The sequence below is a fragment of the Mus caroli genome, unplaced genomic scaffold, assembly GCF_978045245.1.
Source record: "Mus caroli unplaced genomic scaffold, Mus_caroli_1 scaffold_15, whole genome shotgun sequence".
In the NCBI taxonomy this organism is placed as follows: domain Eukaryota; kingdom Metazoa; phylum Chordata; class Mammalia; order Rodentia; family Muridae; genus Mus; species Mus caroli.
Window position 1 is genome coordinate 6,508,415 of NW_028227270.1, and position 25,042 is coordinate 6,533,456.

General features: G+C 40.0%; 1 protein-coding gene across 1 annotated transcript in view; it reads left to right on the forward strand.

Annotated features, from left to right (window-relative positions):
• Positions 1-25,042, forward strand: part of Itga2 (integrin subunit alpha 2) — a 92,953-nt gene that overhangs the window by 41,586 nt on the left and 26,325 nt on the right. Inside the window, exons 3-16 of the mRNA XM_021180415.3 lie at positions 392-501; positions 2,545-2,636; positions 5,980-6,094; positions 6,349-6,476; positions 9,140-9,288; positions 11,298-11,448; positions 11,684-11,849; positions 13,583-13,659; positions 16,245-16,383; positions 17,683-17,828; positions 18,658-18,801; positions 20,841-21,044; positions 21,749-21,885; positions 24,695-24,834. Of these exons, the coding sequence (XP_021036074.1) occupies positions 392-501; positions 2,545-2,636; positions 5,980-6,094; positions 6,349-6,476; positions 9,140-9,288; positions 11,298-11,448; positions 11,684-11,849; positions 13,583-13,659; positions 16,245-16,383; positions 17,683-17,828; positions 18,658-18,801; positions 20,841-21,044; positions 21,749-21,885; positions 24,695-24,834 (1,898 nt within the window). The remainder of the gene's footprint in view (positions 1-391; positions 502-2,544; positions 2,637-5,979; positions 6,095-6,348; positions 6,477-9,139; positions 9,289-11,297; positions 11,449-11,683; positions 11,850-13,582; positions 13,660-16,244; positions 16,384-17,682; positions 17,829-18,657; positions 18,802-20,840; positions 21,045-21,748; positions 21,886-24,694; positions 24,835-25,042) is intronic.

Consider the following 25,042-nt stretch of genomic DNA (forward strand, 5'->3'; position numbering starts at 1 on the left):
TATGCTGACTGTATGTTGGTTTGTATCATGTGAAGTTAAAAATACATTATTAAAATCAATTTTTCCTGTCACTTTTATTGTATTAATATGACTGACTAGTAAAAACCTGAAATTTCTTGTATGGCTCATACTGTGGTATGCATTATGCTTCTCTGCCTGCTGTAATGAGGCATCTAGGGGTGTTCTATAAAGTAGTCATACCACAGACATTCATAAAGTGTCCTGGTCAGCTTTGATGACAGGAAGCAAGTCAACTTTTAAATGAATGCATATGAACTATGAATTTATATAAGATTAACATGAAATGGGATGAATCTTGCCAAGCTTTGCCAGTTCTCTTTAATAAGTCGTCCACACCATGCTGTGACTCATTAGAACACCCTACTTCTAGGCTACTGGTTGGTTCACCGTGGAGTGGCTTCCCTGAGAACCGAATGGGAGATGTGTACAAGTGCCCTGTGGACCTACCCACTGCCACCTGTGAAAAGCTGAATCTGCAAAGTGAGTTGTACTTAGCAACGGGATTCTTTATAAATAGCAAAATATCGTTTGTCATAAACTCAGACAATAAAAACCAAAACAGATCCTGATTTTTGTCTTAAGAAATGTAAATAGCTTTATGCCTTTGTGCTTTATTTAACCATATGGACACCAGATTGCATCCAAATTTTTCAATACGTTTGAACAAACACAAACATACGTGCATGGGAACAAGTGTAGGCACACCCCTGTTAGAAAGAAAGAGCAGGAGTGCCCTTGTATATCTCTGTATGAGAAATTTGTAACACCATATCTGGCTCACAGTAGGTGCTTAAAAAGCATATTTGGAGTGAGTCATGTGGTCAGTGACAGCAAATGCTAGAGACTGAAGTGTGAAGCAAAAGTTTTCAGTTGACATAAAAGGGATGTGGGTAATCAGAGTCCTAAACACCCGCCATATATGGAACTGATATTCAGAATTTTTATTATAACAATTGGGGAGATAACGGAATGGTAGATCCCAAAATATGTGAGAGCCCGGGTTTAATCTTCAGCTCTACAGGGAAAAATAATTAACCACAATTTTTATTGTATCATCTCAATCCATTGTAGGTAGCAGCTTTCCAGTAAAGTGTCTTCTCAGAACCACATTTCTCTGGAGAGAAATTGTGGTTGCTGTCTTTCCGCCACTCCTCTTATCAAAGAAAACCTGGAGATGTCAACATTGGAGTTTGCTTTGGGGTCAATTATATTGTATAGATAGCAGAGGAAAAATAACAGTGTTGATGTGTAGCTGGATATTGAGCAAAACAGTCATAGAGTGTTTTGAATAAAACATGGGAGATTAGAAGACACACACACATATTTAATTTTAAGCTAACGCATGCCCTGGCACATTGCCTTAGTAACAAGATGTTTACATAAAAATAAGAGCATAAACATAGAAGTTCCATTATTTTCTTTCTGTACTCTTCCAAACCATCTGTAACTAACACAGTTCTAAGTCCAGTGGGGTGTGAGGGGGTAAAACAGAAGAAGAAGAAAGAATTCAGAAAGAAAGGAGTATGAGGATTGAGATCCGGCCGCCATTTCTAGAAGTTAGATAATACAGGAAGTGGGAGAACAGCTCTATTGGGCAGCAAGATTAAGAACTCTTTCCAGGAAAAGACAGAGTATCAAATGGTGTCAAGAAGGAAATGGGTATTAGCCAAGGACAGTGCAGCATTAAGCTGCCCAGAGCAGCTTCCCTGGCGCCTGGGAGAGCGAATCTTCAGAGAAGTCTCCTTCCCTAAGACAGAAAGGAAGCAGGGAGGGAAGTGTTCCAGCAGTGACCCTCATTGTCCTGAGGAGCCAAGGTCACAAAGAGTGTGAGCCTGCACCACAGTGTGCAGCTTCTCCAGGACACTGACAGGATGAGGGTTCCATTGAAGGTCAAAGAAGACAAGTCTTAGAGCTGTTGCCCCAGGAAGTGAGAGAAGCAACCCAGCTAAGGAGTAATGAAAGTGGCTGTGGCTTGCCTGAGTCTAGACAACAGGAATAAATTGAATACCAAGGAGAAAGGAGAGGAAATAGTCAGGTAGCAGTTGGTGTCTTAGTTTGGAGGTGCAGATTGATTTATTATTTTACCTGACTAGTCTTTATTTTTTTAATTTTTATTTTTAATTCTCCTACTGCTTTGAGCCGGAGTCTATCAAATGGTGATCATTAAGAGGTTTTTGTTTTTGTTTTTGTTTTTGTTTTCCTGATTTAAAAAAAACAAAAAACAAAAGACAAAACCACGAGGAAAGGACAAAACACCTGTGTCCTCAGGTAGGTTTTACTTGATCAGAACATTGTTCTTTTAAAAATACATATTTAAATGCCCTGAAGGCCTCACACACCAGCGCGAGCCGTGAATGGCTGAAGGATCCACATCTCCACCCTGCATTATATAATGCTTGTTCCGGGATATGCTATACTATACTCCAACCTGTGTAAAACCCCGAGTGTGCCTGGATCCTTTATTATAGCCTTCAGTAAATGGTAAATATCTGACACTTTATAACATCTCTTTCTCTCCAAAAGATTCATCAAGCATCTCAAATGTTACCGAGATAAAGACCAACATGAGCCTGGGCTTGACCCTCACCAGGAATCCGGGGACCGGAGGCTTTCTAGTGAGTGTTGTCCTCTCAGATCCTCACTCCTCAGGAGAGAATTTGTGGTCAGTGTCCTCCTGCCATCCTCCTTATCAAATACAATCGGGAAATTTAATCACTGAAGGTTGCCTTTGGACCAACTATGCTATTTGGACATCCAAGGAAAAACAACAGTATTTGCATAGAGCCTTCTTGATTATTCGCGAAAACGATGAATGTTTTGAATGAAATGGGAAGAGTAAGAAGTCTTTAGCCCTTGGAAAGCGTGCTGAGTAGGTGTGGAAACCATCAAAACCTCGCAGCTTGTTTTTGCTTCCTCAAGGAGCATGTGCGAGGCCCTTCGGTTCCACCGGCAGGGCTCAAAGCAAAGCTCTGGCTAAGCTGATCCTATGTGAAGTGAGAAACTGTCTCTCATGTCATACATCTGCGGGTCCTCTCACTTATTTCCTAATGTGTTATGAAAGGAAATTTTCTAAAGGGAAGAATTTCTGAGCTTAGATTTAATATAGGAAATTATTTAAAATATTTGACTATATAAAAAGTGAAAAAAATCACATGCCAAGCCCCCAAAGTTAGAATATCAGTTAAAAAAAAAATCATATTTTAAATTTCCTCTGGCTCATATAAGAATATTTTAGTTCAGAGGTTCTCAAACTGTGGGGTTGTGACCCCTTAAAGGTTGAACAACTCTTTTCACAGAAGTCACATATCAGATATCCTGCATATCAGATATTTACATTGTAATTTATAATAGCAGCAAAATTACAGTTTTAGCAACAAAAACAGTTTTATGGTTGGGAGGAACTGTATTAAAGGGTCACAGTATTAGGAAGATTTGACAGCTCTTCAAAAGCCTAGTTTGTCTGTGCTACTGACAGGCTAACCTGAAGTCTTGCTTTTTTAAAACTGGATTTTAAAAAATGTAGCTAATATCATTTCCATTTAGAATAACATATATTTACATTCTTACAACCTAATTACCACTAAGCAAATGAAATACTGGTTATCATGTCTGTCCTATCAGGGCATAAATGACTATGGAAAGGAGTCTCTGTACTTAGTTAAATATCCTTGGCGATCTTTATAATAGGGTTGATTTCATGGTTTTTGTTTATTTTTGCAGCTGCCTAGGTCAGAAGAATATCTTGAAAATTACGGACTATAGCTGTACTTTAAATTGTTTGATCTTAATTCTGGATGTAAAAAGAATCTATAAGAGAATTAGTAGTCCCTGGGAGGGATCTGAGAGGAGAGACCAGACTTTCTTTAAACATTCAAAAGGTCAGAGTCTTGAGCTCCTCTGAAGAATAATGTGGAAAAGACTGGCGCTCATCACATATTTCTGAACCTTCTTAAGTTCTGGGCTGAAAGCAAGAATGTTCTGGCATCAGCAATTGGCATATTGTAACTTCAGCTTCTTAAATGCTCTTTTCCAATTCTTCTGAAAAAGAACCTCAATGCTCTAACACTTGATGAGCTATTTTCTGTGGTGATAAAACAACTGAAGGTGCAGACATGGCCATCAAAGATTGTTATTGTGAGTGAGTGAGTGTGTGTGTGTGTGTGTGTGTGTGTGTGTGTGTGTGTACTAGCCAGAAGCAACAATGACTTTTTTCTGATTGGCAAACTGTTCTGGTTTTATGGGAGGAAAACCAGGCTTGCTCACTGATCACGAAATATGAGCACAGCAGCTAGGAGGAAGCCACTAACAGTTAAAACGGGTCACACAAATCCCTTTTGTTTTTCCAATGACTTCCATGCACCTCTATTCAGTTTTAATAAGTTCAGTGCTCTATGATCACTGTTTTAGTCATGTAGAATTCTTCAGGTAGCTTATAGCATCCTTAGACTTGACCTATCCCTTCTCTGACTCTGTCTCTCTAAGCTCCCTCGTTTCATCCAGAAAACTTAATATTAATGTCTCCCATGTGCTTGAGTCATGACTGAACCAGCAGATCTCATTTATCAGAGAGCTGCCGAGGAGAGAATTGGTGCTGTCTTTATGGCGAGGTTGAGTTAGAATAGGTACGCTTTGAGCAAGGAAATAAATACCAGCCACCTTTGCTAGCTTAATAAATAAATAGAAAGTGGAAATAAGGGACCTTGGAGCTCAAAGTGAAGAAATAGCTGATAGCAAGGCTAAAAGGCAGCAGTGCACAACCTCACTGGTGTTGTTTAGTGTGTTAATAGACTTTACAAGCACAGGGTTTTACTCAAAGTTTGCCTTTATAATCTCAGGGGGAAATGGTTTTGAAACACTGGGTGAGCAGGGACACAGTGGCCCACCCCTGAATGCAAGAAGTGTGTTCTTTGTTTGCCATGCTGTCTATACACAGCTCAGGCAGGCTTGAGGATCTGTTTGTCCTTAGAGGTTGCTGGGGTTTGGATTCCTGTTAAAAACCGAGTGGACAAGAGGACACTTGATGCTCAAACAAGTGTGGTGACGTGCGGGCACAGCACTTGCTCTTCTCCTGACTTCTGAGTATTTTATGATTATGGTCTTCGAACATCGATAATCACAACAAGCTTACAAGCAAAAGCGGCACGATCACCTTCATTTTATAAACGAGCCATGTGAGACCCACATATCTAAGAGACAAAATGCCCACTCTGCGTTCACTCTCCCTGGGAGGCATTTCTAGACGTAGTTTGGTGAGGGACCCCATGGTCTCTCTGTCCGTTGAAAGTTACCCTCAATGGTCCCATCACGTGGGAGCACAGCTGATGCCCTCTCCTGTGCTCTCAGCCTTCCCAGAGGATGTTCCTTCAAAAGCATTTTAAGAAGATGTTTTTGAGAGGAGAGGGTTTTGTTGTTGTTGTTGTTGTTGTTTCAACCACAAGAATGTGTATGTCTGCTCACCAGGTGCATGCCAGTAGTGCCCATAGAACCCAAAAGAAGGTGTCAGATGTCCTAAGACTGGAGTTATAGACGGTTGTGAGCTACAACGTGGGGAATGGGAATTGAAGCTAGGTCCTCTAGAAAGACAGCCAGCGCTCTTAACCACTGAGTCATCTCTCCAGTCATTCAAATGCATTTTTGACTCACTAGTTTTAACAGTTGGCAAATCAGGTGCTAGAGAGATGTCTCATCAGTGAAGATCACTGGCTGCCCTTCCAGAGGACCTGGGCCCAATTCCCAGCACCCAACATTGTCTTCAGGCCTCCAAGGCACTGGGCACAAAAGTAATAGACAAAAATGTATACAGGTCAAATGCACACACACACACACACACACACACACACACACACACACACTTATATGTTTGGTGAATCTTGGGAAAATATGGTGCCTTAATTCCATAAAAGTAGAGGTAGAAAGTTACATTGCCTGTGTGTATATTATTTTCTCCTTTCTTTGAAGACCTGTGGTCCTCTCTGGGCACATCAGTGTGGAAATCAGTATTATGCAACTGGGATCTGTTCTGATGTTAGTCCAGACTTGCAGTTCTTGGCCAGCTTTTCACCTGCAGTTCAGGGTAAGTCATGAATGTCAAAGAGATCTGAGCAATGTCTTAGAGTCAAAGACGGAGGGGTTACAGTCAAAGAGGGAGGGGCTACAATCAAAGGGGAGAGATTACAGTCAAAGGGGGAGGAGTTACAATCAAAGTGGGAGGGGTTACAGTCAAAGGGGGAGGCCCACCCAACCTCTCTGTGAGTCTGAAGTTTATGTGATTGTGACATTTGACTTATCTTTGAAAAAAATGTGTTTTTGTCATCTCTTTCTGCACAGCTTGCCCTTCCCTCGTAGATGTTGTAGTTGTATGTGATGAATCAAACAGTATTTATCCCTGGGAAGCAGTAAAGAATTTTTTGGTAAAGTTTGTGAAAGGCCTGCATATAGGGCCTAAAAAGACACAGGTAAGGACATCAAAAACAAACAAACAAACAAACAAGCTCACAGCTTGCTTTCGGAGAAAATAATGTTAGATATGAAGTTTTAAATTTTCATTTGTCAAAATATTCATATTAAATGAATGTAATGGTAACCTGGAAAATTAATTGAACTATATATTTCTAAGGTCAGTATTCTACCTATATGACTTGGTTCAATGTTGTTAATTTTATAGTTTTATATTTGACAGAGGCATTAAAAATAGTGTATAGCATTTAAGTCTCTTTCAAAGCTGCTTTTTTAAATTTTTTAACCCATGAGGTAATTAATAATACATTTTAAGGGAATAGAGAGATGGCTTGGAGGTTAAGAATACATCCTGCTCTTGCAAAGGAACCAGGTTTAGTTCCCAGACTACAGAACCAGTCCCAGGAGGTTCAAGGTCCTTTGTCCTCCACCGACACCTGTGCATACATGATGCACATAAACTCACATACATGTGCATATATATATATAACTTTTTAAATTGGACACATATTTTTTCTTAATACCTATTTTGACCAATAGTGAATTCTTCTTATTTACACCTTTCTGGTAAAAAGAATTATGTGAATTGTATGAAATTTAACAATAATCTAGTAAACATAATTCTAACATTAGTTTATAGCCTTTAGTTTATAATCTAGACTAATTTGCTTTGTATTTTAACATAGGAGCAAGTATTTTCAATGATTTGAAACTGTTTTATATGTTTTCAGAAGTCTCTAATTGGATGCTATTATATCTTCTTGATGTATGGACCTAAAACTCAGGCACAAAAGTTTCATAATCCCCATGACTAAATAGTACACACTTTAAAAAAAATAACAGCTACTCACTAGATAAAGGCAGGAGCATTTCTGGAGCCCAAGATTCTGAAACAGGCCTGGACAACAGAGCAAAACCTAGAAGGAAGGAGAGTGTAGGGGAGGGAAGGAGAGAGAACAGTGAGGGGTAATTCCTAGATATTTTGAGTTGCTTTTTTCTTCACTATCATCATCATCATCATCATCATCATCATCAACAACAACAACAACAACACCATCACCATCACCATCCTCTTCTCTTTTTCCGGTGTCTGACTCAATCTACTACTCATAGGTCCTTCTGGCCGAGCAGCAGCATCCCCGGAGAGCAGTTCGCTGGCATCTGATAGGTTGAAACCTCACACCTAGTCACAGCTATTGCAACAGTTTTCCTTATTCTTTGAAGATATCTTTAGTTGAAAATTCACTTTTCTGGTTCCCTTTAAGGTATTATTTTTTAAAAGGGCATTGCTTTTCTATGACAGGGGAGTGAGCAAACTGCTTTCGGAGACCATGGAAATTCCACTAGTTTCACTAGAACCTTCTAGTTATGAAGACTACATATCACACTGGTCTCTGGAGAACAGTGCTTTTAAATCTCCTGAAGTACAAAGCTTTCACGCTTGTCTGTTTCTTCTGCCTATGAGTCAGTTATCACACCTGTCACAGCTGATTCGACAGTCGCCAGCTTTCAGGACGTTTCTCAGATTCATCTTCCTGCCACCCTCTATTGTCCCCTTGCCTAGAGGAAGCTGAGTTGTCTCTCCACTCAAGCCCATAGGTAATAAACCCTCCTCTCCTGACACTCAGGCCTCGGCTGCATCCAGAGGATCACATGCGGCTGACATCATCAGTCAGTTTTGAATTGCTTGCACATCTTCTCTTAAAGAAAGATGCACAGGATGATCAGTATGTTTCTCATGTCCCCCCCCCCTCACCCCGAGGCTGTCATACCACCTCCCAGGCAATGCTACAAACTGGACTCAACAATCAAGGGCGACAGCCCTGATATCCTTACCTCAGAGACTCTTGTGTCTCTTAGAGAGTCTCTTGCCCCTCATTCCTATTCCCTGGTTACACATCTCCTAGGCTGGGAAAATACTTTCAATGCTCAGGAACAGGCTTATTGATAGAAATATGTATGTTTCTTAAGCCAAAGGATTAGACTATGCTCCTCCCCCAAACATCCTGCTCAGAAGTTTATCTTTCTGTTATCTCTCTCAAGTAAGTTTTTTTTCTGATGCTGTATCCTCTAAAGGTCAGAAGTTCCTTGCCCCATATGTGCATCCAACACCCTTGCTCTGACAATGCTCAAACCCACAGTAGGGGAACTCCAACCACCATCAATCAAATAGAGTACATTACTTAGGGGTGTGTGAGGTTCTCTTCAATTCAACTCCGACTCTGTTACATAACTACTCTCAACTAATGAGGTGCTAGTCTCCACCTCCGATTACTTATAGCTGTTTTCGAGGTTCTACCCATTGATAACAAAAGAGCTTATTTATTTGTATATGTTTTAATATTTGTGTTAGAAACCTGAGCCTAATATTCATTTGCATTAAATACACTAAGGAAGTGCTTTAAGAATCTATAGTTACTTTTGAACCAAAAGTGTAAACTGTAACAGGTTATCTTGCTTGGTAGTCATGCTCCTGTCACACACTCATGGCCTTGAACAAAGCTCATTCCACAGAAAGAGGAATAATTGTCAAGCCCAGAATTAAAATGAGTTCCTTTAAGCTATTGGCCCACATTGAAACTCACCTTGAGTTCTTATTATATTGGTTAAGTATGAGATGTTTATAAGCTAATTGCAGTCATAAACTTTTGCTCTTTTCCAGGTGGCATTAATTCAGTATGCCAATGACCCGAGAATTATATTTAACTTGAACGATTTCGAAACCAAAGAGGATATGGTCCAGGCCACATCTGAGACGCGCCAACATGGTGGGGACCTCACAAACACCTTTGGAGCTATCGAATTTGCAAGGTAAGTTTTGCAGCTATCAGGTAAAAACTTTGACAACGTGGAAGGACAAATAGAAAGAAAAGAAAACGGAAAAGGCAAAAGAAGAGTGACAAGGGTGGAACCAAGCCTGAGCTTTCTGATCTGCTCACCTTGACAGGACCCAGAGGAAATCAAGCTACACACCATAGTCATGGGACTGCCAGACATGGAATGGTTTATATGATTTTTTTCATGAATTGCACAATTTTGCAAAGGCCTTAGGTTAAAATACTATAGATGAAACAATCTACCACTGTTCATATTAACGTCAAACAAATTAAGCTAATATGGTATTTTATACATACTAATGAAGCTCATGGGATAATACACATAAGAATCTGAATGTTGAGATTATCTGTCATGTCTGCTGCAACCCACATGGAGTGTGACCTTCACAGCTGCATGGCTTCCACCCATTTCTTACCTCAGTTTCTCTTTTTCAATTCTGTAAGCTTTAATAGTCCTTTACTAAATGTTCGCCTGTCATTTTTTTAAAAAGATGAGAACAAATGTGCTTGCCCTTACACCTGATCCCAGCCTTGTCCATCTCCTGGTTTTGTTCCTTCAAACACCATTAAAACAAGTTGCCTACATCTTCTTGCCTCTTCTTCCTTGAACGTTGTAGCTCTGCCACTAAGTGAACATGGTGTCTCCATCAGCTATCCTAGCACTTCCCCCTTGAGCCCCACTGTCCTGAGCAACTCTGAACATTTGATAAGGACAGACAGACACGCTGCTATGAACTCAGTCTTCACTGAACACCACAGACTTCTGAGATCCCCACCAATGTTTTCTCAACAGCTCTGGCCTCTTCACTGACTCCATCTTCTGGTTTTTCTTCACTGAACAAAGCCCTCTCTCGTCTCCTCCACTGTCCGCTCCATTAAGAATAATGTCCCTATCCTTGCTGTGAGTGCCAGCCCTGTGTGGGCTACCCATTGCTTTATATCATCTCTTAACTCTCTCCCCAAAGTCATCAGTCAACTCTCACTGAAGATGAGCATCTCTGTTGGGCAAGTACCAACTCACTTAACACATTCAGTAAGTCCTGAACCAGCCCAATTCCTTTCCCACACTGCTTATGATACTGGTGTCTGTTCACCCAGTCATCAGGTGAACAAAACCCTCATTGTCATCTTCCCACTCCCTCTTAGATACATATCTGGCCCACACTTGCCATGTCTGTCTCGCCATTCCCTGTCTTATCTGACCCTTCATTTTTCTGTGTACTGAAGTAGAAGCTTTCATTGACTGGTAAGATTTTCTTCAAATGTCTCGAAATAGAGTGTCCATAAGAGAAGATGTGACTGGCTTCATCCTTCCTGTCTCTGTCTCTTTGGTGGCTGGACCACGTCATAAACTGAAGGCCATAAACATGAGTCACTTGTCATTAAGTGGAGAGCCATTTCCAGTCCAGTAACCCAGACTGAGGAAAGAATGCTGTCAAAATAACCTTGGAGGATGCCTGCCTTCAGCAGGGAATGTAGCTGGGGCCTATCTATCCCCTAGGGAAAAAATTGGGGTCCTGGCAAGTGTTCCAAAATAGGGCCTGGTTATTGTTTGTTTAGGTGTGGATTGTCTGGCTTCTAGTACCTTTTTAAAGGCCTGGATTTTTCCTTTACCACTGTAATTTCCAAATGAACAAGAATTAGAATTCACCCAAATTCTAACCAGCACAACCCAGAATACACAGACATACAAACACAAACAGACACACACATGTGCATGCATGCATACACAACACATACACACCATGAAATTACTGAAATTACTGTTAAACATGAATTATAATTTATATTTCTCTGAGGAAGCTACAGATAGAGGAATGCTCTTAAACGGGCCACTGGCATTGACACAGAAGAACACTGACATAAAAAATAAGACATCATTCATGTTTGATGTGCTTAAAAATGCTAATTTCCCATTTTTATTTCAAAGCAGGGGTCTATCTGTTAGCTTCTGTTAACCATGAGTAATTGTATCCATCGCAGAAACTACGCTTATTCACAGACTTCTGGCGGGCGCCCAGGTGCTACAAAAGTCATGGTCGTTGTGACTGATGGCGAGTCCCATGATGGGTCGAAGCTGAAAACTGTGATCCAGCAATGCAATGATGACAAGATTCTGAGGTTTGGCATAGCAGTAAGTGACTTCTGTTTGGATTTGTCTGTCAGTTGATGGGTACACCTCCCTACATGCTGACACTTTCCAGGTCTGCAGTTTGTACTGTCTCTCTGTTTCCTGCAGATTTTCAGTCATGCCAACTAAATAAAGGGCTGCAGAAATGTGTGCAAGAAAGTTTACGATGAAATGAACAGATGGGGGAAGTTATGTAGGCTAAACATGACCTTTGCCCCCTGCTCTCTCTTTTCTCGAGGTTCTTGGGTATTTAAACAGAAATGCTCTTGATACTAAAAATTTAATCAAAGAAATAAAAGCAATTGCTAGTACTCCAACAGAGAGATACTTTTTCAATGTGGCTGACGAAGCGGCTCTTCTGGAGAAGGCTGGAACTCTAGGGGAGCAAATATTCAGCATTGAAGGTAAGAAGGCAGCACTTTCTTTCAAATGCCAGTTTTTGGAGAATTTGTAACTTTGTATAATTTGTCATATGGATATGAATTCATAAACCATTCAGAAAAACCAGCTCAGGTTATGTTGCCAAGAAAGATAGACAAAGCACACGCATACATAGCTTATAAGGGAAAATGTAAGGCATTAGCAAGCAGGAGAAAACTAGGAATCCAACCACTTTTGTGTTTTGCCCAAAAGATGAGACATCAGTACGGTTTGATTTTCCAGAAACCTCTGAGGTGCAGAGAAGCTCATACATGGTTGATATGATGATCATTTTTTTTACAGTTTTTGAGAGAGCACACCACTGTTTTTCTCTATAAATTACATAATAACAGAAACTCTCCAATTTGTTTATAATAACTGTATATACCTTTAAAATGGTGACAATACACCATATATCATTGGTGATGATATCCAGCAGTTCTACTGCAGGAAAGGCTTTCCTTATTGCAGCTCTCATGATGTGCTTCCATAGCCTGGGAACACCCTCCAGGCAGAACTGTCATCCAAGCAGACACTAAGGATTCAAGAATTGGAACACTTTTCCCAGTTGGTTAAAAAAGAAAAAAAAAAGTAACAGGAGATCCAATTCTGGTTCCAGGTGCTTATTCCAAGTATCTCTTAGCAATAAAGCTGGTGTTTAGTTGTTCACCTACATATCAGACACTGTCTTAGAACCTGGATTTTGTAGTCCAGCCTCAATCTTCTGGTGGTGCCAGAGAAATTTCTATCCTGCTGCAAATGTAATTGCTCAAGTGTAGTGTTTCTGAGTTATTCAAATCATCACCAAAAACTAAAGCCTCCTGCAACAATTGGAAACTACGAAGACATCTGTACTAGAAAATTTGCTCAAAGTCCATGAGTAAGAATAGGTGCAATGTCATTTAGGGATTCCTTGAAATTATCTTTGAGGACTTTCGAGGAGCATAACACTATTTCTCCCCTAAATTGTCTGCATACAGCCTGTGTGAATTATATCTTCTAAGGAAGAGTGTATGTCACAGTGGTACACTTTGTTATCGTATTACAGTGTCTATGTAGGAGTTTGGCTTGCTTTTTATGAACATTATTGGAACCATTCTGATCATGCTGAAAATAACATCTCCACCAATAAAACTCTGTGGTGTTAGACAGCGACCGATACTTAAGTACAGCTAAAGCAACTTTCCAGCCACTTTACCCTTGAGTCCTGGTGTCCGTTGGCTAGCACAGGTTCCCTTCTCTCCAGTCTATGGTGCAAAGTAATTGCATGCTCTTCCATTGCTTCTGAAGTGTTTGTGCATTAGCGGCGCCAATATTTAAAGGCAAAATCCAAATTGTTCCTTGGCCAATAACTATGAATTTATAACAATGCTCTCATCTCAATTTCCACCTTAACTAATCCTCTCATTTTGCTGAGGCTAATTTGATATCAGGAATAGCATAAATACTTCATTAAATTAATTAATGTTTAGTGGGGATCAAAGCCAATATTGAACACTACTTTGGTGACTTGTTTTGGGGTTTCCTCTTCCTAGAATACTCCAAGCTATAGTTTTACATTGATATAAGAACATTTGTGTGTGTGTACACACGTGTGTGTGTGTGTGTGTGTGTGTGTGTGTGTGTGTGTATGCTGGAGGAAAGATTTTTCAATGTGTCCATATTTGAAATTTTGATTGCTGACAATAATATCTTTTTTGAAAATGGTACTCTACAGGCACTGTTCAAGGAGGAGACAACTTCCAGATGGAAATGGCACAAGTCGGATTCAGTGCAGATTACACTCCTCAAAATGTGTGTACATCAGATAAGTTGAAGCCAATACTATCGCTTGCCAGAATACACACAGACACAGCAGCTTAGACATAAAGAAGGAAAAGCAGATATCCCCTGAGAAATGATTCAGATTCCTGGGCCCAGCTACTAAGTTTAAAAAAAAAAAATAGCCAGGCGTGGTGGCGCACACCTTTAATCCCAGCACTTGGGAGGCAGAGGCAGGCGAATTTTGAGTTCAGCCTGGTCTGCAGAGTGAGTTCTAGGACAGCCAGGGTTACACAGAGAAACTCTGTCTTGAAAATAATTAATTAATTAAAATAAATGAAAAACAATTAAAATTTTCTTTTCCTATGTAACAGAAAAATATCATTTACAATAAAGACTTTGATTGAGCTCCCAAGGGAAAGACGCTATACTAACTCCAGGCACCATCTGTATAAGAATTTCATGGCAATCAATTAACTACTTGACTTGAAACATCTGTCAGAGAAACAAGACCACTGTATCCCTGACAGAGTCGCAGACTACATTTTCATAGCATACTGTTCACTGCAGAGACAGAAAATTGTTGGAAATGAGGTATTCATGAAATCTGAAGGGTGTCTGTGGTCCCCGGTCTGCCTAGCTCAGGGGATCAGTCCATAGGTGTTCTTAGGAACAATCTCTAGGTCTGGACTCTAACTCTTCCCCAGGACATGGAAGGATGCAAAACCAAAAGAGACCAGATTCTGTGAAATATTTAGGGATTAATTTGAAACCAGAGGGGGCAATACACAGAGCTAAAGATCAGGAAGTGTAGAGCAGGGGTTCTTACCCTTTCCAACGCTGTGACCCTCTAACAGGTCGTGTTGTGGTGACCCCCCCCCTAGTCATCAGCTTATTTTTGTTACTGCTTTATAACTGTGATTTTGCTAATGTTATGAACTATAATGTAAATACCTTATCTTTAGGCTCTCTTTTATGGGACCCCTGTAAAGGAATCATTCAATGCCCAAAGGGGTCTCGACCCACAGGTTGAGAACCATTAGTCTAGACTAAAAGATGCTAACTTTACTGATTCAACAACCCTTAGAGATGTTGACAAAAGTTAAAAACCTTTCCCATAGGAAAAGATTACTGAATTATTGTTGCACAAGTCTGTGAGGTTACTGCCATCCCCTGGAGGCCACTCCTATGTCCTCAGCTTAAAGTCTGTGCTTATGTTAATTACACCATTCTCAAATTTTTAATATTTTTTACACAGAATGGCATTGTCTTTCCTATTTTTTACTTTAATCCCACATCATATCCTTGTTTCCTTATATATAAGGGGAAAAAAAAACCCTTAACAATAACATCTTTCATCCTGACCAAGCCTGTGTGCCTAAGGACTTGAAGCCTTTGATATTTAGATTGAGTTTGAGTCAATGCACAAGAGCATGCACAGCTTGGGCCTCCCCATCCATCTCTGAATTAGGCTGACTTTCCACGCCCTATGTCGACTGTCACAGCTACAAGTGAGTTTTGTAGCTGTGCTATGATTTAACACATGGGATTAAGGGATATAGATGCCAGAATGTTTGAAAGGAACAGAAAAAAAAAAAGAATGATGAACTGTAGGGCTTAAGCAATACCTCAGAAGCTAAAAGAGTTTGTGACAAGAGAATCTGAGTTCAGATCCCAGCACACACAGTGTGGAAAGGAATACATGGTTGCCCAAGTACCTGTAACCCTAGCAATGTGGAGAGTGCAGCCACAGGAAGATCACTAGAGTTTTCTGGCTGCCATCTTCGCTTCAGTTTCAGTGAGAGACCCCCACATCAAGGAAATGAGGCAGAGAGTGTCGGAGCAGAGCACCTCTGGTCTCTGTGTGCGCGAGCCTGCACATCCCAGCATAAAACACACACCACAAATATACGAGGAAGAGAGTTGAAAATACAGCCAGTCAGAAGAAGGTCTCCCAAGACATGCTAGGGAAGAGCTGCCCTCCCTCACTCCTCTTGGGTCAGCACTTTCTGTTGCTTTAGCGTGCCTCATATTCATCCTGAGCCTTTCCTATAAATATGTGGGAGGAGAAGCTCTCGTCTGATTCATCTGTAAGCTCTGAAAGGTTCAGCACTTGCAAATGCTTGCCTTCGAATTGAAAGTGACTATGCATCCATCCTGTACCATGGCCTATTGCAAAGATTTCTGCATAATGAACTATAGTAAGTTCTTCCAAGAGAGCATAGCTCAAGTGTCACTCAGCCTTCCTAAAGCTAAAACCCTTCAATACTGTTCCTCGTGTTGTGGTGATGGCCCCACCACAAAATTATTTTCATTGCTACTTCATAGTGGTAACTTTGCTACCATTACAAATTGTAGTTTAAATATCTGATAGGCAGAATGATCTTAGGTGACCCCTGTGAAAGAGTCATTGGACCCTGAAGGGGTCATGATCCACAGATGAGAACGGATGCCACAGCTCATGGCAAGCTTGAAAAACAAAACAATTCCAAGATATATATTTAACTTAGTATGCAAATTTCCTTATATTCTGTTAGTTTCTTTCAGTGTTTGACTCACCTGAATTCTTTTGCCTTAAAGGTGATTTGTCTTAATTTTCATTTCTCCAATCTTTTCAGGATATTCTGATGTTAGGTGCAGTGGGGGCTTTTGACTGGAGTGGAACTCTTGTCCAGGAGACATCTCACAAGCCCGTGATCTTTCCTAAACAAGCCTTTGACCAGGTTCTGCAGGATAGAAACCACAGTTCGTTTTTAGGTGAGGCACAGCAATAGTTGGCTCAGAAAACTCCGGGTTTGGTTGGTTGGTTTTTGTTTTGCTTTTGTTTTTGTTTTTTCCCTCTTTGAACTCTCAGTTCAGCTCAGACAGTGAGCTCTCTCCTCTCATTAGTGTGGTTTTAATCCAGTAGTGACCTCTTGGCCAGTCAGGCCTCAGCCCACAAGTAAGGAAAGCTGAGCCTTCCCCACAAATCTCGTGTAGATGCCCGTTAAGCTCATGTGATCTATGATGTTACTTAACACTAATATTTCTAAACCACACAAGTCTGTCCAGGCAGATATCCCTGGGGCAGAGTTGGGTCTCCAAAACAGAAGTTGTTCCTAAAACATAATACACTGAGCAGTAGCCACCTGTCGTTTTGGAGGTCTTAGGGTGTTTGTTATTGTTGGTACACATATGATGAGCATCCAGTGATGTTCAGTACCTGAGGGAAATTACTTATATTCTATAAGTAAGGATTTGAAAATCATTTCAGAGCCAGTGACTTTAATAATGTTTATTAACGTCAACAACCTAGCAAAGGACCAGTCCAGAATTCAAACCCAGACCCCTAACTCCAGGGCCTGTATTCTTTCCGTTAAATAGCAACATCACTTAATTTCATTCGCTGATTCATTAAACTAAAGGACAGTATCTTTGTTTTGTTTCCTGTTGCTATCATAAGATATAGAGACAAAGGCAACTCAAAGGAGAAGGGCTTATTTGGCTCACAATTCTAGGTTGCACTCCGTCACTGCAGGTAAATCAAGGCAACAGGAACTTGAAGCAGCTATTCACATAATATACACAGTCAGAAGCTGAGAGAAGTGCTTTAATGGATGCGTGCTTGCTCTTAGCTCACTTCCTCTACTCTTACTCAGTTCAGGATCCCCCGCCTAAGGAATGATGCCACCCACAGTGGGTTTCCCATCCCAATTACTCAGTTAATGCAATCAACCTAATTCCTCATAGATATATCCATGAGCACACCTAATCTAAACAACCCCTCACTGAGACTCTCTTCCCAAGTAATAATAGATTATGTCAAGTTGACCATTAAAATGAACAATTAGCAAGGCTTGTAAGTAAGTAGCTAAAGAGAGTAACCCAGAACTGAGGGGCAGCTTTATACGTCCTGTCTATGCTACCTAGAACTATAAATGAAGGGCAGAAAAATTCATTTCAGGAGCATGAATAGACATAACATCTAACATTAAGATTTCTGGGCATCTCTGTTACCTTTGAAAATTCTCTCTGACTGAGACAGTGATATTCTATCTAGAACTACTTCTCTCCTAGGTTACTCTGTGGCTGCAATTTCTACTGAAAACGGTGTCCATTTTGTTGCTGGTGCTCCTCGAGCAAATTATACTGGCCAGATAGTGTTGTACGGCGTTAACAAGCAAGGCAATGTGACTGTGATTCAGTCTCACAGAGGGGACCAGGTAAATATCATTACTAAGTAAGTGAAATTCATTTTATGGATAACCAGGCCAAGTGAAGTAGAAACGTGTTTACTGAGTGGCTCTAATGTATTTGAGTAAGTCATCTCAATTTACTCATATCTGTCAAACCCTAATGGAGGAAGGTTCACTGGGCTTAAGTCTGATCCTGCTATTGCCATTGATTTTCTAGGGGTAAGGAGACCACAAACTAACATTCATACCATACTTTTGCCTTCTTTTTAGTAGTATAAAGAATGGGGTGTCTATTCTGAGAGAAAAACAATGACAGTGTTACAGAGGAAATCACTTACTAATTTTTAAATCCTTAATAGATGTTACACCAACACTCACTGAACATTGCTGAATTGGATGGCATTCAGAGCCTCAGGCCTTCTAATTGACTTCATCTCTACCTAGTTCTCTTACCTTTTCTATGCAGCAACATCAACTGTGCTGGACCATGACACTGGCATTAGTTACCCGCATTTCTCTCCACCTAGAACACTCCTTTTGTCTTTAAGATGTTATTTAAACTTGTCTTGAAGATGCTATACTTCTCTCCCTGAGCCTTCTACCTGCTCCCTACACTCTGATAAAGTGTCTGTTACAATATTTTGTTTTGTTTTGTTTTGTGTTGTTTTGTTTTCCATGGTAACATGTTTACTCTCTGTCCTTACCTGGCCTGATCCTTCTTGTCTTTCTCTAAATCAGAGCTCACATAGCTCATAAGGGTTCCTCTCATAAGCTCTGGCTCACTGGCATCAGAAATACCTAGAACACATATGTGACTATATATAACTCCTCAAATTAATTTGCTTTGCTCCTCTAGATTGGCTCCTATTTTGGCAGTGTGCTGTGCTCAGTTGATGTGGATAAAGACACCATTACAGATGTGCTCCTGGTAGGTGCTCCTACATACATGAACGACCTCAAGAAAGAAGAGGGAAAAGTCTACCTATTTACCATCACAAAGGTAAAAATAAACATTAAGAAAACAGCTTAGTACTTTAAGCACTGATAAATAAGTTGACTCTAGTACTGTTAAGCAAATTAACCTGAAATTTGAAAGACACTTATTTTCATGCATAGTGTGGCATATGTTTAATCAGACTCAAGACATCACCATCATTATCATTTTTAAATGTATTAAAAGGGATGGAGTTTAATATATAGTATATCCCATTTCCATGAGAGGTCTTTGGATATATGTTCCTATGCAAATAAAGCCAGTGTGAGCACAAATAATGAATGGCATGCATGTACATACAAATATTAGTTATTATCATTATCATTTCACAGGAAATGCTAGTAGTCACTGGGCATTCTAACCTCCGCATTTCACAGTAAAAGTCATCGTCCCAGCAACTCCCACAACCCCCAGATGACCTAGAGTGCTTTCTACATTAGTTTGTCAGAAAATTCCAGCTGTTAGTGTCACATTTAAGTGCACGTTCAACTCATGGAATGTCAGATCCTTGCCATAAAACTGAGCTCACTCAAAAAGACAAGGCACGGGTTTTCCAGTATGTAGTCGAAACTCTGCATTCATTTCCTTAGGACTCTGGAGCTCAATGAGAACAGAAAGAAAAGCAAATGAAAGTCAGCGGCTGAGCCGGGCGTGGTGGCGCACGCCTTTAATCCCAGCACTCGGGAGGCAGAGGCAGGCGGATTTCTGAGTTCGAGGCCAGCCTGGTCTACAGAGTGAGTTCCAGGACAGCCAGGACTACACAGAGAAACCCTGTCTCGAATAAAAAAAAAAAAAAAAAAAAAAAAAAGAAAGTCAGCGGCTGACATGAAACACCAGGCAAGTGTAGGGGAAGAGAAGTCAGTGCAGGCAAAGTTCTATCTAGTTGTTAGGGCGTTTTATATGCTGGATGCTTGCTACATGTTAATGTAAAAACTGACCGCCTAACACAAGTAGCTAAATTAATTACAACTTTACATAGACAATGTAGAAGCACATGCAGATAGAATTATATAGTCCCTTCTTAAGAGGTTTTTTTTAAGTCTCTAGTTTCTTTTGAATTTCTTGTTTGCAAACTATTCTGAACTATCGTTAATTGTTGATGAACATAGCTATTTAAATTTTGTTTTGATTGTTTTATTTTCTTATCTGTATGACTGTTTTGCCTGCATGATTATATGTTTACCACATGTACATTTTGTATGACCAAGGAGACCAGAAGAGGGTGTTGGATCCCTAGAACTGGAGGTAGTAATGGTTGTGAGCTACCATGTGGATGCTTAGAAATGAACCCAGGTCCACTGCAAGAACAAGAAGTTCTCTTAACCATGGAGCCAATTCTCCAGCCCCAGTAACATTCTCTCTTAATGCTTTCTCTAATACAGTAAAAAAAATTAATCTTCATAAATTACTATAAAGTAGAAAGAATCTACAATGACCTAGTTTCCTGGTTGAGACACTTTGATTTCTTGCAAAGCCATTAAATATTTTCATACTAGAGCACAAACTCAGAAGGAAAATCTGTGTTTTATAAGGAAATGTCTTTTCCTTTGCAGAGTCATTTAGTGTTTCCTGTTATGGAATGCTAGTGACTTCTTTTTCCACCTCTTACCCCAATATAATTATGTCACTGTGCAGCAGTTTTTAAGTAAGATCTAGATTATCAAGTTTCATTGAGTTTTGTTATCTATCCTAATTTCATCCATGTCATTAGACTCCTACTAGAAAACTTTTAAGTCAAAGATTTGGAAAGAGATGATGATCCTCATACTGAGAGAAAGTGGAGATAGGGATGGACATTTTATGTAGGTTTTTTTTTCATACAATAAAAAGGATTATTATCTCCTTTCATCTTGGTTTAGGAGCAGATATCTCATGACCCTAATCACTAAAATCTTTATTTATAACTCTCACTACACATGGAGAATCATCAATACTAAGATTAAAACCCTATCCACATTTTGAAATCTTGTCTGGACATAGCTGCTTTGAATTTTAATGATACACATTGAGAGTTTCACTGTCACGGTCCCTCTCCCCTTTGCCAGGGCATCTTGAATCAGCACCAGTTTCTTGAAGGTCCGGAAGGCACTGGAAATGCTCGGTTTGGTTCAGCAATTGCAGCCCTGTCAGACATCAACATGGATGGCTTTAATGATGTGATTGTCGGTTCACCTGTAGAGAATGAGAACTCTGGAGCTGTGTACATTTACAACGGTCACCAGGGTACCATTCGCACCAAGTACTCCCAGGTAACCCATGCACAATGTGATGATGTATTGTGCACATAAATGCTGGAGCTAGACCGCATCATCCAATCCATGCCTCTTAAATCCACCTTCTTTCCATCAAAAAAAAAAAAAAAACTTAGTGAAGCCTCACGATATGTCAAACATTATTCTAGTTAATGCTGATAATGCTATATAGAGCAAGACAGACAAAATTGACCTTATATTCCAATAGAGGACATATGAAAAAAGAAATAAATTGCAGTGGTATAGATTATCACAAAGGTCAAGAATCAAACCTAAGAACATTAAACTCAAGTAAGGGTAAATTTCATGGATGGAGGGTATCAGATAGCTGAAGAATGATTGAGGATTTCTTACTATTAGGCAATTTTGTGTTCATTCTGAGGAGAGCTAGCTAGGTCAGGAATAAAGACCTGAACTTGTCTCAGCTCATTCCCTGCCCATGGACTTCTCACCGTTTTGTGCTGCTTTGTGATTATGAACTAAAAATCCATGCTATTTCCTTGATGGAGGAATCATTGTTTTAAAAAAAACAGTAATAATAATAAAGAGATCAGATAGAATGTGGTTGAAGAAAAGGATGGAGTTTCCTGGACCAGACAACCTGAAAAATGACTACAGGGAATGTAAAGGGCAAGATAAAGGCCATTGTTCTGTGATTCCGCTGTGTCTACTACAACGCCACATTAATTCTGCTCTTTCAGAAAATCCTTGGATCTGATGGAGCCTTTAGGAGCCATCTCCAGTTCTTTGGAAGGTCCCTGGATGGCTATGGTGATTTAAACGGGGATTCCATCACTGATGTATCCATTGGTGCTTTGGGGCAAGTGATTCAACTCTGGTGAGTCAGTAAGTGTGAGACTCAGACTAGTTAACAAACGCCTTGCTTTATTGTGTAGTGTGTATCATGCCCAATGTTTTCTATAAGGCTGTAGGAAATGTATTTATTACTGTTCACATAAAGAAAGGGATATTCATTGTTTTCATATTATATATATATATAGATATATATATAGAGAGAGAGAGGGAGAGAGAGAGGTATTGATAAGCATGTATCTTTGAAACATACACACACACATACACAAATTCTCAGAGAGAGAGATCCTTGTCATGAGAGTCAAGTTTTTCTTCTCCTTATGTGAAAAGATTCAGTGTGCAGAAAAACCACCCTAAATGATATCCTGCATATTTCTGAATGTTATCTTCTTATACACAGCCTCATTTCAGCTTCCAGTTAGGAAACCTTATGAGAGCACACTCACAAAACACAAAGTAAAACTTCCTGTGTGCTTACAAGGCACACATTAAAATCCTAAGTCATGAAGGAGAACCATTATTTTGGCTGTGCTGACCTCTCCACTAACCTCCATAGGCATCAAAGATGAGGGAACAAGAAAGGATTCCAAGGTAATATGGTTCAAGCTTTGAAAAGCCAGGTCTATGAAGGCCTTGAAAAGATACCTTAGTTACTTAGAGGGCCTGCTGTGTAAGCCTAAGGACTTGAGTCCAGTCTCCAGAGCCCATATTGAAAAGCCAGACATACCCAGGTGAGTTAGCTCATGCCTTTAATCCAAGAACTTGGAAGGCTGACAGAGGTGGATATCTGTGAGTTGGAGGCCAGCCTCAAACATAGAGTATTCCAGATCAGCTGTAGCTATATATTTAGATCATTTAAATAAACAAACAAAAAACTAGGCATGGTGGCACGTACATATAGTCCCATATGGTGAGGCAGAGAAAATATCTGTAGCTCGCTAGCTAGCTAGCCTTGACTAAATATCAAGTTACAGGGCAGTAAATACCATGCCTTAAGCAACAGGGTGCCTGAAGACTAACAGTCAAGGTTGACCACTGGCATCCAGGTACACATGCATACATAAATATGCACCCCCCCACACACCCACACACACACACACAAGCAGACAGATACATACACACAAATAGCAAACATTTAGGTGTATGATCTAGTGAGCTACTGGAATTAAAAATTAATTGATTATTCAGTCAAGAATACTTATGCATTCATTCTTCTCTATTGAAAATATATGCTTTAACTGTCTAAACATACTGGGGACAGAAACACAGTCCATTGATATTTTATGTTTCCTGAGTTTGATGCTACTCTATATTATTATACATATTATTACTCTATACATATATTATTATTATATCTGAATTATGCTTTTCAGTAGTAAAGTGAGTTTTTTGACAAATGAAACTGTTATGTGGAAAACCAAGGATAGCTTTAAGACTGAAAAACTGAAAAACACATTTACTGGGTAAAATAATTCAAGAATGGCATACTTGGAATGTTACCTAGTTATTCGGCTTCATTTAAAATAACGTAAGAAAACAAGAGACCTGACAGTAAAGAGAACCGTGTAAGCCTCAGTAGGCTTCCCATGCAGTGGCTCGACATTTACTGTACTATGATATAGTTTAGTCAGTGGCCTGACCAAGCTGCTGTTTTCAAAGGTGGATTTCATTCTTCAGAAAAGTCAACAACATGGGACCAAATGAATGTGCTGAGATGACTGCTCCCACTAAGCTAATATTCTGTGGTCACATTCCTACAAAGTGCTGAACTGCTCTTTCTGGATAACTCTGAGAAAAAATGTCTAATACATTTAAAAAACATGCAAATCAATGTCACCTGTATCAGAATGATCCTCGGTCTCTCAAAAACTGGCCTAAGATTCACTGAATCATGACAAATGGTTGTAAACCTGGAGCCGTGTTACATTTTTCGTGTCATGGTTGGTGATTAAGAGAAATCCAGATGTATAGCAACCTTTAAAATGGCCTTGCCAGAAAATAAAAAGACATGCTTTTTGGATCTGTTTGTGGTACTTTTCAAAAGGGTGAAATCTGTAATAACTGCTTGCTACCTTAGAGATGGGGGAAGGTTACAAGGGGGTCACTGTACTGAAGTTCAAGTTCTAGTAATGGAGGGATTCAGACTGTAGGATCCATTTCCTCACTGACAAGTACCCAGTGAAGTGGTAAGCCTCCAAGTACCCATGTCTCAGATATTTTCATTAATAAGTATTTTTTACACCAATGCTGAAGGAGCAAATAAGACTGTGGCTTAGATATACGAAGGGCCACACCAAGGTAGAAAACTCTGGTACCCTGTGATGGATTCCTCAGCCATCATGCTAGTTCCTACCATCTTGGACCAGTGATGCCAACCATGGAGATAGCACATCACAGGTCATGGCAATATTCATCAGCTCTGCCACCTCCAACTTCTTTCCTTCTCTCTCCTGCCATTTCAAGGACTGAGAGTAACACTGACCCCAGTTGGGAAGACATAGACGGGTTGTGACTTTACATATTATCTGCAGAGAGGCTCCATGCTTTTATTCTATGTAGGTTCAAGTGTTATGAAGACAGGTAGATAGATAGATAGATAGATAGATAGATAGATAGATAGATAGAGTCATTCATTCTGTGTGCTATACAGTTATCAACCAAAAATCCATTCACCTCACTGCCATCGTTTGCTTTCAAATAGGAAATAATGCTCTCAAATTCTAAGACAATGGAGAGAAAGGTCAACAATATTGACCCCAGGTCCTCTATGTAAACTGTATATGTATACTGGGCAATAATTTGCATCTGTTTCCCTGTTTGCATTTGTCTTTCAGGTCACAAAGCATTGCTGACGTTTCCATAGAAGCTTCGTTCACTCCAGACAAAATCACTTTGCTCAACAAGGATGCTAAGATAACCCTAAAGCTCTGCTTCAGAGCAGCATTTAGACCTGCTGGGCAAAACAGTCAAGTAGGTAGGTAGACCTAAAATAACCTGTACACTGATGGGTTTGCCTTGATAGCTTTAGCTAGAAGTTTTGGTTTGCAGACCAGGAAAAAAAAAAAAAAAAAAAAAAGGATCTTTACATGACATGCTTAAATTGCACACATGCAGTATCCAAGAGTCATTCATTAGGCATGGGAGGTTGTTGCAAGCATCCTTGCTCAGGTCTAGATTCTGGC